This window comes from Notolabrus celidotus, chromosome 16 (genome assembly GCF_009762535.1).
Source record: "Notolabrus celidotus isolate fNotCel1 chromosome 16, fNotCel1.pri, whole genome shotgun sequence".
NCBI lineage: Eukaryota > Metazoa > Chordata > Actinopteri > Labriformes > Labridae > Notolabrus > Notolabrus celidotus.
Genome location: NC_048287.1, coordinates 8,924,120 through 8,938,740, shown reverse-complemented (window position 1 = coordinate 8,938,740; position 14,621 = coordinate 8,924,120). Strand labels below are relative to the sequence as shown.

Below are 14,621 nucleotides of genomic sequence, written 5' to 3'. Positions count from 1 at the left end.
ATATACTTCAGCAGCAAACAGGAATGAGACAAATGTTGTACAGGAGATAAAGTTTAATTCTTCAGTTCTGTAGTCCTGCACTAGTCTGATGTCTGTGCAGGTCACTCACCTGCTCCAGCAGAATGTCTCCCAGCTGGTGGATGGTGAAGTTGCGGCTGGACCCGGGATGCATGCTGAGGTTGCGTCGCAGCAGGAGCTGTGCGAGGAAGTGTGAGTGTATCCTGATCAGCTGGTCCAGGCAGGGGAACATGGCATGCACAGTGCTCGGCTCCAGCTGCAGCTCCTCCAGCATGCCCTGTCTGAACACACGCTCCATGATGTGCAGGGTCCGCATGTGGTGCAGCTCGGTCTGGATCAGCTCTGTGACAGACACAAAGAGAGTCAGTGAAAATAAATACAGAAGGTTAAAGCTGCTGAAGGAGGAGTATGTTCCTGTCACCATAGATGACGTCCTGCCTCTTGATGATGTTTTTGCGGTGAGTCTGCAGGTAGCTGCTGTCCACCGCCATGCTCCACGAGTCCGCCTTAAACTCCTGACCCTCATACTCGATCTCCTCCAGAATAGAGGTGTAGTACAGCTCTCCTAAACAAGAGACCAGCAGGGAAAATATGCTGAAGTGTACATTAAATAAATGAATACATTTATTTCATTAATTAAACATGAATATTTTTAAACAAATATCACTTGATAACTAAATTGTAACATCAAACTGTTACACTGAATAATTTTCCGTCTCTTTAGTGACTATTAGCTCTCTTACCATCATCATTGAGGGACTCCATAGACATGGCTCTGTTCCTGAAGCTGAGGGAGTCTGTGGACTGGGACAGGATCCTCCGTAGACCCAGAGGAGAGTCGTCATTCAGGTTCCTACAACAACAACAAACTGTAAGTGATCCTGCTCCAGGTATTCAGCAGAGAGTATTCAGCAGAATCAGACTCTAAGCCCAGGAGCCATCATCTCACAACAGATACAGCCTCTGGGAGTGATTAGAAAACTCCTCAAGAAGAGCTAATGATTAGCAATAAAGTTCCAGTTTGTGTTGCTTCTTAGCTGCAGCTGCACATCATGAAAAATAAATCAGTCATTGTCATCTTTTTCATTCAAGAGCGTTTTTTTCTAAACTGATGATTTGATGTTTTATGTTGCTTTTCAAACTTTCAGTCAGTCAGACTCACAGTTTGATGCCTTTTAGCAGAATTCAGTCTGATAAACAAAAGCTTAAAACTAACTGAAGGTGTATCCTGAAAGAAGATAAGAGCCACTTTGCAGAATGCACTAATCCAGGCTGATTTCTTTGAATGGTTATGACCTCCACATAGAGGCAGCGAGAGAGCAAGCAGACACACTTTTGCTTTTAGTGACAGTCAGTTATTCCTAAATGAAGCATTGCAGGTGAATCACTGCTTTAAACTGCTGCTGTTCACTTAACTGTCAAAGCATTCAGTAATGTGATCACACAAAGGTTGAGTCTGATCCGGATCTCTCTGCAACATGAGCCGGCTTTTATCCTGTTTATAAAGACTTTCTATTGAGTCAGAGTAGACACACACCTAACGAAGCTACAACAGATTGCTTCACATTGTCTGCAGGTGTAATGTGGGCTAAGTATGCACTGTACAGGAACACACTGCTGCTGTGCCGTGTTTTACCATCTACGGTGCTGCTTTTGTGTAAGAAGCGAGTCTTACATTGTGTTTAGTAGTGGACAGTGAAAGCGTTACTTACCCAGAGATATTATTGGTGGAGACGCTCTTGGACAGAGAGAGGCCAGAGCGACCTCGGCGTGACCCCAACAGGGTCTGTCTGAAACTGTCGGAGGGGTAAATGGCAGACGATGGGCGCTCACGCATTCCTGGAGCTGTGGAATAAAATTAATGTTTCAGGTAGGGAGGTGAAAAAAGAGATGTAGGAGGAGGAGAATAATCAGAATCTGTACTGCATGTTTAAGAGGAAGGTAATTAAAGAATGAGGGAGAAGGAAAAGAAAATGTCTCACTTTTAGTGCGCAGTGTGACGGTCTGCAGGGCTGAGTTATTCCTCAACAGGGCTGTTTTCTGCTGCTGTGGGTACAAGGACAACAAACAAATCAGCTTGGACCATGTGAATATCATTCTACTTTTACTAACCCTAAAGTCTGAACATGAATTCACTTCACAACTCTAGCTCAAGTCACATCAGGAAAGCTTCAGCTGTCACAGATAACAGCAGGTGTGTTTTTCATGGATTAAAAACATTCAGATGTTTTTGTTTGATCAGCTGATAGATACCTGAACACTGTGCTATGTTACATTTTGAACTCCCAGACAGATTATACGACCAGTCAGCGCTAACCTGAGATCCATGGTTGAAATTAGAAACAGGGTGAAATCAGGTTTGTGCGTCCAAAAGCAGACATCAACCAGTTTTCTACCTTAAAAAAGTTTGACATCATAGTGTCAGAAACACATTTTTGTTTTAATATGTTGATCATTTGTTTACTTTAGGGGTGAAAAAGGGACAGTTATGATTAATGTGACTGTATTTTTACAAAGTCAGTTTGCAGCAAAGGTGAACTCTAATCTGTGCTAAGAAGTTACCTAAAGCATCTTGTTTTTCAGACAAAAATCATTAATGCAGTGAAAATGTACGTATGAAACCTAGCCTCCATCTAATCTTAAGGGATAAGATAGAACAATTTAAATGTTTCCCTCTGTGTCTGCAAACTAAGCTACTCAGACCAAAACCACATTTTGAACCGGGCTGTAAGTGTGTTTATTTATGATTCAAAAATGGATATTTTGACACGGGGGACAGCCTCCAGTGGACACTCAAAGAACAAACACTTTTTTCCACTGTCACTGATTGAAACCTGACAGGCGCCTGATTGCTCTGTGGTGGGTTTGTGTGCTGATGGTTGCAGAATCAAAACCAACATTGTGCATTCCATTTTTGCGTTGGTGACTGTGATGCACTTTAATACTTTTATCACAGCTGCAATTTATACAAGATGGGACTTGAAATTTGTGTGTGAATGTGTGATAAGAAACTCGACGGCTCATTTTACTGTTCAGACCAGGTCTCTAGACTGTGTGGGCGAGTCAGATCACATTTCGTTGACATCTGTCTGGCTCCGCCCACTATAAATATCACAATGTTAAGCTGTGCACTGAACAAGAAGTGAACAATTTAGATATGTAAAAAATGTAATTGAGCTTCTCTAAAGGTTTACTTAACCAAAGCCACACTACTTTCCTTTCTGTTTCACTTCCATTATTTTGTTGTTGTGTGTGTCAGCAAGCATTAGCTATTTTTTTCTAAACTATTTGTCATATGATATTTTAAAGCTACAGGGTCATAGCAACGGTCACTTCTGGCACCCATTTGCTTTTGTTGGCTGGTCTGGTTCAAGACGATCATATTTGACTGATAATCAAAAATCTTTATCTAAAGGTGTTAAAGCTTGGGTAGGTGATCTTTTGTGGAAAACATTTTGGTTGTAATAGTTGAAGAGCCTTTTACTCAAACAACACAGTGAAAACACTCTGGTGACTGTGGCAGCTGCAGGGCGGTGAGAAGTTCGTCCAAACATTTCACTATGTCTGAATGAAATGATTGGACTATGTACCTACCAATCAAGCTGCTACCTGCGCATGTTATATTGGTGCAGGTTCTGCATGCAACCAGAATCTATCAGCTGTTTCTATGAAGGAGCTGGAAAATGTACTTTAGTTGTCTGTTTAGATCATTGAGAAGGAAAACTCACCCTAAACACCTGCATTCAGCTAACACATCAGAGAGAACCTGAAAAACATCTACAGCTCATTTACTGAACCTCACTCTGCTCCATGTCTTACCCTCTGTTTCATCTTCGCACAGTTTGGCAGAGTGTCTCGACAGCGGTTGTGGATCGTCACATTGCATGCTGGGAAAATAAAAAACATGTTAGTAAAGAAGAGAAAGTGGAGACGTTATACCTCTTTCTGTCTTCAGTCCTCTTTTTCAGCTTCTTACCAACTCTCTGTCCAGAACCTTTACAGATTTAAAAACCTTTTCATAATCCTTGCGTGGATGATCTCTCCATACATGTACTCTCTAAGGAACAAACACTTCAAATCAGGGGCTAAGGACCATGTGGTGCTAGGAATCTATTACAATGCAGGGAATCATTATAAAAATCATGGTTTTGATCTGCCATGAATAAAAAAAATGGTGGCTTTGACTTGCTTTGGCAAAATGACTACCCTGAAATGTTTTAAAATACAACCCCTGAAGCGGGTTTCACCAACATACAAGGAAACTGGTAGTCATGAGTCATGTCAAGACCTGCAAAAAGTCTCTTATCCTCATGGTGAAGACCCAGTCAGCCATTTTGATTTTAGTTTCGGATTCTGGAGTCATTTCTTTGATACAGGGTCCTGGAAACCTTTCACTTCTGCTACATTACCCTAAATGTATTTGTTGCACATTGCACTAATAAAAGGCAGTATTGATGTGACTCACTGGGGCAGCTGAGTGCCTCCTTGGCTGTGATGCTCTTGTTGCAGGCTGAGCACAGCGTCATTCCTGAAACCGTCAGAGAGGTGAACAGGTGACCGTTACTGTACCGAGCCTCCCTCTCCCTTGCAGCCTTCTCTCGCTCCCTCATTCTCTCCCTCTCTTTATTCTGGAAGACAAACAGACAGAAATTAGTACAAAAATTCTATCTTAATGGGAACAAAAGAGGCAGTTCATTAACAGATATCAGAACCTTGGTCATCCACTGCTGCACCGCGGAGGCATCAAACTACCTGTAGGGTCAGGGAAAGTTACAGCAGCAGTGTGATCTGGATCATTTTAAGAAACATTAACATTCACTGTATGAAGGTGAGTTAAAAACTGCATTATTATAGAAACGTTAAGGTCACAGGTCTCTTTTTAGCCATTACCGGGTTCAGATTTTAACAAACTCCTCAAAGGGGATTTATTGAATCTTCCCCAAATTGTGTCAGCGTATTAAAGACACCTTGAAGAGTAAAAGCAGTTGAAAGCTTGAGTTTCCATCAAAGGACATGATTGTTGCAGGGGGTCAAAGTTTGATGTGCTTGGGTAGTTTGCAAAGGAACTGAAAATTGTTGTCACTTTCATTAACATTGTTCAATCTTCCTCTAATTTCACACCTATGATAAGTGTCCAGGCCTGTTCACAGCCTCCCCTACTGCTGACAGGAAGTGACATGTTTTACACTCTGATGTTCTCGTCAGTAAAGCCTTCAGATCTTAAAGATAAACATGATACGGGAAGTTGTTGTCTGCTCTTCTTAACAGAACTACTTCAGATCTATTCACTAGTCTTTTTCTTACATTCGGCCACCTGCTGGTGAGATCCTGTATCAACTCTCATATCCTATGATATGTTTGCTTCATATTCACAGGTTTGATAAGGGTGTTTCTCTGAACAATATGCAGAAAAATGTTCTGACTAGTTGGAAGACACAGAGGTACGTCTCATTCACAATGTTCAGTCTTTTCAGAGAGTCGCAGGTTTAATGACAGTCCCAGCCAGTGAAGATTTTGTCTCAGTCATAGCCACAGGGGGCGGTGAGTACAAGAAAAACTCATCCAAATAAAATAATGGACACAGTGTGGTCTGAAGTCGATGTATATCATATCAGAACTTCTACATGAGTAATGGATGAGAGTACTTTTGTCAAACTGTGTCTGTGGTAACCTCTGAGCTGCATCACAACAAACTCAAAAGCACGTCCCCATTCACTGACAAGCTTTGTGCTCCTACTGTGTTGGTATTACTCAGATTATTGATTAGCAGTGTGGGAGGTATTTCTGGTTCATGCTGACGTCTGCGTTGACTCATCCCGAAGGGAGCATTTCACTAAAAGATCCCACTCTTGGACATGTAGACTTGAACATGGGCCTTATTTACCCCTCTTGCAATACCTGTGACCTCATCATATGTTGGCCATCCTCTTCTGACGTCACACTCAAATAATGTCCACATGTGGTACTGCTGTGTTTCAGGTTTATATGAACATTGTAATTAAACAAATAAAGAGCAATTTTCTACTTCCACATTTGGCCAACACTGGCAGAGCTAGCACCACCAGCCTGTAGTCCTCCATGCATGTTAACATCCACATGTATTTATTGCATAGTTTATCTGTCTTCTGTCATATATTTAGCATTTTTACATTCGGCATGGCTTATGCATGTAGTAATCCAGAGGTAGTTAGCGGTGCCTGTGAAGCAGGTTCTGTGAACATTTGAAGGAGTTTTATGAATTAATCAGATCAGATCAAAATGGGCTGGTTTGGTTTTAGAGAGGTGTAGCTTTTTTGTAATGAGGAATAGTTCACTTTAGTTTTTGTTCAGTTTTTATTTACCCTAAGTCATTTCATTTGAGGGGATCTTCCCTGTGTGTTGGGGCATTATAGTCGAATCATTTTGCTAAATATTCAGCTGACAAGTTGTTAGATGTGTGTTTCAAAGTTTTCAAAGCTGCAGATTTTCTTGTCTTTTACACTTAATATGTCTTTAACTCTATAGTAGAATATAGTAATTGATGTATTTCAGTAAATGTCATTGATTGAGTCCTCAAGGCTGAAGTATAGGAGGCTCTACTAAAAAGGTTATATATCAGATAAAAAAAGATTGTGAAATAGTTCATTTCATGGACGATGAACTTAGTTTAAAAAAATAAGAAAAAAGAACTATGAACGTGACAAACTTCATTTTAGACTGTAGGAACTGAACTTTGAACTAGTTCATTTTCGTGTAAACTTGCACAACACTCATTGCACATACCGATATTGGTAGATAAGTATGCCAGAATATTATTTAAGTCAATTAAAAGAAGTACTGCCTTAGTAATCAAACACAGCCCTCTGGGTGACTCCCATCATGTTCAACCATCCGTCACCCCTGACACACCTAACACCCGCATGAGAGGACTTTCTCTTCCTCTTTTTTCAAATGGTTTCACACTTGAGAGATGAAAAAAGAGGGAAAATACTTAAAGTCAAGGAGATCAAAACAACCCATAGACACAGGAAGAATAATCAATCAATCAATCGATCGATCGATCGATCGACCGACCGACCGACCGACCGACCGACCGACCGACCGACCGACCGATCAATCAATCAATCAATCAATCAATCAATCAATCAATCAATCAATCAATCAATCAATCAATCAATCAACCAACCAACCTACCTTCTATCTATCTATCTATCTATCTATCTATCTATCTATCTATCTATCTATCTATCTATCTATCTATCTATCTATCTATCTATCTATCTATCTATCTATCTATCTATCTATCTATCTATCTATCTATCTATCTAACACTTTTTATATACTCCAATCTTACAGACAGGACTCAGTCTGATCTCATCTTAGTCCACCATGAGCAGAGCACTTTGCAGCATTTAGCAAGTTACAGTGGCAGGGACAAACTTCATTTAACAGGCAGAAACCTCCAGCAGGACCAGACTCATGTTAGACAGACATCTGCTGAGACTGAGTAGAGAGGGATAGAGGAGATGAAATGAGAGACAAATGAACAGGGACAAATGTCAAAAACCATACAAACAGAACATTCAGATTCCCGAATAGCCAACCAAACACATTTTAATATAGAGTGTAATAATCTGTCAAAAATACAACATACACTCATAGTTTTGGTAAGGACATTATTTTTTTCAATTAGTAATGATTGAAAAAAAAACAACATGAAAATATAAGAGTGAACCGTAGATGGCTGAAATGAAACCACACCAAAATGTCATGAAACATAGGATACAAACACACAAAAGAACCATTTCTATGGCCACTCAATGTTAGCAATAAACACTTTTTTTTATAAAGGCCCTAATAATCAGTTAATCTGAATCTTTGACATAAACAAGATTTGTTTGTTACTCCAGAGATGTCCAGTCTAACCCTTGACCTTAATACAAACACCACTGTAGAATATGAAAGCAAAAGCCGGACCCATATTGCAACAGAATAACAAAGGAAGGTAAACTTAATCTGACATTTAAACTTTTCAGAAGACTTCAAATTTATTATGAAGCATCTTAAACTGAATCTTAACAAGATGAAGCATTATACTTCTGTGGACATCACTGTTGATTCATATTGCTTACTTCTTACATTTGTGATGTCCAAATTAAGATGTTAAGTTGTAGTTGAGTTTGATCATTTTAAACTTTAAAATATTAACCCCCAACTTTTAAAACACAAAGGCTTAAATTGTATCAATAACAGCAAACTGAGTCTATAAGTTTAGTGTGCATAATGCAAAAAAGAGTCTGAATAAAAATACACTAAATGAATGACCAGGTATTATAATAGACCTAAAATAGACCCCTTGGTATTGGGCTTTGAAAGATTAAGAGCAGTAAAAAGAATAATGGTAAAGATATTTTAAAAAGCATTTAAGAGTCATCATAGAACAGGAAGCTTGTAACGTTAAGTTTGTTTTCTACGTTGCATGAATTATTCTGTGTATTTAATCAATAGTGTAATCTTAAACACAATGATGGTGTTACAAAGAGAGCTGCAATGATACCTCCTTTCAAAAACACAACATTTTTCTTATGTTCCACCTCCTCCTTAACTTAATTTAACTTTCAAAACAAGCAATAACCTCTGTGGACTTGGTAACCTGCAGAGAAAAGTTAGTTTCTGCAGAATGTTAAAACACGGTGCACTGCAGTATTAAAATATCTCATTAGCAAAGCTTGACCGAATTCATTTGTAGAATTATCAATACATTCATGACCAAAAGCAAACCATCAGGACCTTCACAACTTGTAAAAATAATTTATAGATTTGAAATTTAAGATAAAACGTACTTATCAAATTTAGTCTGTGCCGGGAATCCTTTTGGAGGCAGACTCATTCAACACACAGGTTTTTCTTCTTCAGTGTAATCTCCTAATGATGAAATCAAGTGCTCCTGAACTCAGTAACTTCCTGTGTGTTTATTTCTGTCATGTCTTTTTTGTGCTGTTTTTCTTGTCAGAAAAGAAGAAGCTCTCTTTGTGATCACATGAACATGAACACGCTGTGAAAGCAGAAGTCAGAGCCGACTGATTACAACACAGCGACACACGTTTTAACCACACACACTCAAACAGCATGACCGTTTCATTATGTGCATGTTTTAAGAGATGAAGAAATCTGACAAACTAAATCACAAGAACTATTGTGAATTATTTGGATCTTCATGTTTTACCTGCAGTACTAAGAACTAGTGGTAGAGGTCAATTAGTAATAGTATAATTCATTTTGTGGTCAGAATGAACAAAGCTGGAGCAGAGCTGGTACTGCACAGTTTGGTTTCTATAGTCTTTTATAATGATTTATAAGATGGAGTTCATGTAAATAAAGCACAACATGTGCTTAAAAGGATTGATAATATGCATGAAAAGGCACAACAAAAGGCATCAGAGTGGCTCCACAGTCATTGGGCGTGTCCCATGTACAGCTGTTCTAGTCCCGGATGCAGTGGTTTGATTCTTAACGTCGACCATTTGCTGCGTATCATCCCCCACTCTCCACTCCCAACGTTCCCTGTCCCTTTTTAGCTGTCCTAATAAAGGATAAATGGTCCAAAAAGTATCTTTGAATATAACCTTGACTAGATGCACAGGCCCAGAATGACAAATCAAGTCGTCAAGCCTGTCAGAAACAACACTTTTTGGTATATTGTAGAGATTGTTGAATTTCAGTAAAGGGCGTCTCCCTGGTGACACAACGAAACACCCTGACTCAAAATGATACAGGAAGTTATCATGTCCTTTTCTTTACATGAAGGCTGTTTTCAAAAGTACTGAATACTGCCTATTGATGAAGTATGCAGTATATGCTGTGCTGCATACTGTGTCTGATGTATGTGTATGTAGTATAACTGTTCTGTTGGATCTGTTTTGCAGGATGCTGGGCGTCGCTGGATTTTTTGGTTTCAGAAAGTGGAAGTAAACAATGGCCAAGCTGACAGCAAAAGTTCTTCTTTAGCATCCAATTGTGATTTAAACACTTAAGAAGTGGTTTATATGGAATTTAATGATTTTCACAGACATGAACAGATACCAGTGGGATGGGTATCGCTTCTGTAATTACCGGAAGTTAGTAGGTTCAACTGTGTTTATTTCTCAGTACTTCACTATAAATGTAATGGACCGTTAAACATCTGATACGACTCCAACACCGTGGGTGGGGATAATGCACATATAAAACCGAGTAGCACTGTGCATTGTGGGAAACAGTACGCAAGGGAGACTGGTCCGCTGCATACTGAGACATTTTCCTGGATCAGTTCGACATCCGATTTTGCTCTTGTTCACATACTACATACTACATACTGAATTTTGGTCAAATCTGTACGTACTGCTAGTATTGTAGGCAATTTTGAAAAAAGCCACCCTTAACAGATCTATTCACCAGTCTTTTTCTAACATTCAATGCACCACCCGCTGATGAGCTCCTGTATAAACTCTCATACCCTATGATACGTTTGCTTCATATTCACAGGTTGGATAAGGGTGCTTCCCTGAACAATATGCAGAACAATATTCAGACTAGTCGGAAAACACAGTGAGTCCAGAAAACTGCAGAAGCAGCATCATCCTCATATGTTGTTTTTACTGCAGACCTCTTCCTTCTGCTTTTAGCTGAACTAAATTTAACAACATCTGTTACCAACCAAAATACTGATCGTTGGGTTAAGGTTGAATAGTATAACTATCTTTCTGATGGGGACTTACTGAACTGAACTGATCGAATAAAAGAGAAAACTCTCATAAATAACTCTAACTGCCCAAATGTAAAATATAAGGTATATAGATACAATAACAAGTGCAATTATTCCTCAATGGCTCTGGTTATAGAGGGCAGTAGAGTAAAAACTCAATCCTTTGTTTTCATAGACAAACCCAGCTGTTACTAACCTATCCAGACTTTGACAGCACTTTATCGTGGCTTCTATTCACACAATCTTGAAACCTTACAAAGTGAAAAAGAAATGTCCTCTGGGAGCGATGGCCAACAATTCAGGCATTCCAGTAAGAGTAAGTCTTCCCTTCCTGTGCCCTGCATCATTTACAGTTTAATGGACAACTTGAGCAGTGACTGTGTGTTCAGATCAAAAGTGACATTAAATTCACACCTCCAGTCAAGCGCCTATTCATCTGTTTGTGGTGAGTCTCAGTTTAATTTTAACAGTAAGTTCCACAGAGGCTTCACTTACAGGAAAAAACTTCTAGAAATAAATCTTCCTCAGATTACTAATAATACGAGCAGGGATGTCCTTAAGCTAGATTTAGTTCCTCTTGCTTTTGCTCTCCATACAGGCTGTTTTTCCTGCACACACCAAAGACTGCTGACACCTGATTGGTTATTACTGGTCAGACTGCCAACAAAAACTTGTTTGTTATGCATGTTGTCTTGTATGTTGTGTTTTGATATTTGCCCTCTTCAATCAAACTCCACATCAGGTGGTGAAGATCTGACAATGATACTTCTCCCCATCAGACCTTTAGGCCAACACTCTCTTCATCCAGTTTAGGAGAAGACAGTGGAACATCTCTAGAGGTGAGCAGCGATCACTGGATCTGCTGCGATCTCCCTCCTGTCTCACTCATGGTCCGTCTCTATAAAGTGCTGCAGAATCCTTTCTGGGCATCATTTAAAGCGATATTCATGGACTATAAATACTGCGGCCACAGAGCAGGGCTTGATTGCTATTTATGAAGCCTCCTCCACCGACTCTGAGTGAGCACAAGGAGCTCAGAGAGCGTCTGTCCAGATTCTACGACTATGAGAGAGGCAAGAGGAGATATCATTGAAATGATTACTCTCTCATTTCTCGTCCGTATCGGAGTGGTAGAATTAGAAAAGTATGTTGTTCATCTTTCAATAATTTTTAATGACTGAGTAGCTCTACTTGTTTCTGTCATTTCCCAGGTTGATGAATCTCCTGACGCTTTCATATGATGAAATATGTTGCACAAGTTCACAATTAATAAAAATCTGTTTCGCTGTGTGGTTTATGGCACCAACTGGCAGTCCAATGTTGCTTTACAACAGCAGGAACTTTCCCCAGCAACCAGGGACCTTTTGGGGAACCCTGTGCATTTCAACAGCAGGAACCAGGGTCTAAATTTAGTTCCTGGGTAGATGATCTACCCCTTCATAAGTCCCTACCGCTTGTTTCCCTCCAATGTCGATTCAACGAATCCATCTGCAATGCCATTAAGCATGATCAAGCCTTGATGCTGACAGGCTAACTGTAGTGTTGCACATGATAATGCCAGCCTGGCTGTCTCCTTCTATGGCATCATCTTTCTTGTATGCAATTTGTCTCTTCCTTACTGCCCTCTACTGGTCTGCATAAAGTTCACATAACTTCAGGCCACAGTGGAAACGCAGACAATAAGCCACAGGAACCTTTTAGTCTCTAAAGAGAAAAGTTCCTGAAAGTAAAGCTTCCTGGTCCAAAATCACCTCAAAATGTCTTGACTTAAAGCTGCTGTTGGTAGGAATGGTGTAAAATACGTTACTTTTTTTCTGCTGGGTTTGGAGAAAAGGTCATAATGCCCATCGATACTCATTGGTAAGTGGAGTAATAAGAGACTATTGTGAAATCTCTGTGTTTTCCACAGTGTTTGCCTATAAAGCTATGTTATTATTCCCCTCATTCCCGTAATGACGGACCAATCACAGCTAATCTCCAATCCTCCCCTACTAGCAGCCCCTGGCAGCCCCTACTACGTACTTCGGTTGGTTATGATTCCAGCACTATCATGAGCGCCCACAGAGAGGGGAGGGGGTGGGGGCTAAGAGGAAATCTGGTTGGGAGGGATAGTTTTGACATTCAAAGTGAGTGAAATCCTGGTTTTATTATATTGATTGATATTGTTGCAAAAAGTAGCAGGTATGCTGCTACACCTTACCTGGCTCTTTAGCTTGTTCATTGTTTGTTTTACATTTATTTAATTGCTGGCTGGTGCATAAGAGTCAGGATAATTGTTGACCTTTCTCCAGAGAGGCAACAAAGGACAGCAGTCATAAGAAGTCTTAAATTACCAGTTCACTCAACTGTCTCTTAATGTAGAATATGGTGAGCAGGTGGTGAGTCAGCTAGTACCGAAGCTCTCTCAGCATCTTTAGTCTAAAAAACACACTATTACGGTTAGCTATTCACGCTACGGGATACAGCAGCCAATGAGTTAGCCACAACTATTTAGCTTTGATAGCTTAGCATTTGATAACCGCTTGCTCCTCTTCAGGTCCAACCTTTACTCTAATATGGTCCTTCTTGCTCCAGAAAACCAACATGGTGGCCAAATGTAGAACTCAATGCTTCTTCTCCCCTGTAGAGAAACTAATAGATGATGTCATGGTGGCTTTGACTGTTATTCAAGTAGTCTATGACTCTCCTATAAAAGACTATAACAGCTCTTATATACATATTAGACTTTGCAAGCTAGTTACATCCTAAAGTCTCAGCATGACATTATCATGGTCATTTGTAAAGCTTGAATGTGACCTTCAGATACTGTTCATTATGTATCAAAATCAAGCAAAAGATTATGATTGTGTTCAATGACTTTGGGTCATTTATCTTGAAGGAATATCATTCATATGATCTTTATGACACCCAAAAGTCCAGGTAAAAGAGGAAAAGGTTTGCTCTGCTTTGTTTATGTTGTTGAAAAATGTGTCAGGCTGTGAGCAGAGAGAGTAAATGATGCTCTCTTAAACTCACACACTTGTCTGCTTTTGAAGAATCCCTGAACACTTTCTGTAACAACTTTAGGTCCGTACATCCATCCAATCACCTGCTCTGTTTTCATTACAGCCCTCCATGTGTGATTGTCAGCTGATCCACTTTGAGGACAGCTGAAAGCCAATGTGGGGACAGAAGTGGTCTAGTAACCCAGATTGATTCCTACTGGACAGAAAAGCACCCTGGGTAATTTAAGTTTAGCCTCTCTGACCGAAATAATCATAACACGGCCTATCTGACAAGAGAGGAATCAAACAAGGATTAAATGCAAACACGTGTATGAAAGACATGAAACATTACTGCTAAAACAACACAGGGATAATGGTTTAATGGTTTGCTTTTATCAGCAACATGAGCAACCATTCGCCTCTGATTGCACAATCTTTTTCTTTCGACTGAGAGTTAGAAGTTTTTCAGTACATGGACAATAGTCACTGTAAAGGTTTAATCTTCAGGGTGTCTAGTTTACACTGCAGATGTAGCCATGTTGGTTTTTCCAGGCTGCTCCTGACTCAGAGTTTGAAATGATTCATGTGAAATCAGGTTTATTTAGAAAGTTGTAGGAGGCTCCTGCAGCTCACTCAGACATGATGTTTAGCATGACTCTTCATTTCTGTTAACTTTCGAAACAAAGGGGAAGAGTGCAAAGTTTGCACAACTTATGCAATCACAATGGCAGCCTTTATGGAAAATAAACCAGGCTGAAATATGCCAAGACTTTCCTTAAAGAAGACGGAATGAATGTCCCACCCTCAACACCTTGCCCTTTGCTTATACTCAGGGTGGGAAGCTGAAAATCTGTTCAAATATTACAATGATGACCTTTCTGGTTCTGAAGTTGTCA

At 39.8% G+C, this 14,621-nt stretch overlaps 1 protein-coding gene across 2 annotated transcripts in view; it reads right to left on the bottom strand.

Annotated features, from left to right (window-relative positions):
* Positions 1-14,621, bottom strand: part of arhgef1a (Rho guanine nucleotide exchange factor (GEF) 1a) — a 31,902-nt gene that overhangs the window by 13,661 nt on the left and 3,620 nt on the right. The window contains exons 1-8 of one of the 2 annotated variants that reach the window (XM_034705282.1): positions 8,841-8,954; positions 4,484-4,646; positions 3,838-3,905; positions 2,001-2,064; positions 1,731-1,863; positions 762-871; positions 440-583; positions 110-360 (exon numbers count right to left, since the gene is read on the bottom strand). In XM_034705282.1, the coding sequence (XP_034561173.1) occupies positions 110-360; positions 440-583; positions 762-871; positions 1,731-1,863; positions 2,001-2,064; positions 3,838-3,905; positions 4,484-4,628 (915 nt within the window). In that variant the 5' untranslated portion in view covers positions 4,629-4,646; positions 8,841-8,954. Of the gene's footprint in view, positions 1-109; positions 361-439; positions 584-761; positions 872-1,730; positions 1,864-2,000; positions 2,065-3,837; positions 3,906-4,483; positions 4,647-8,840; positions 8,955-14,621 lie in introns of those variants that run through there. The other variant, XM_034705281.1, reaches the window with a different exon arrangement.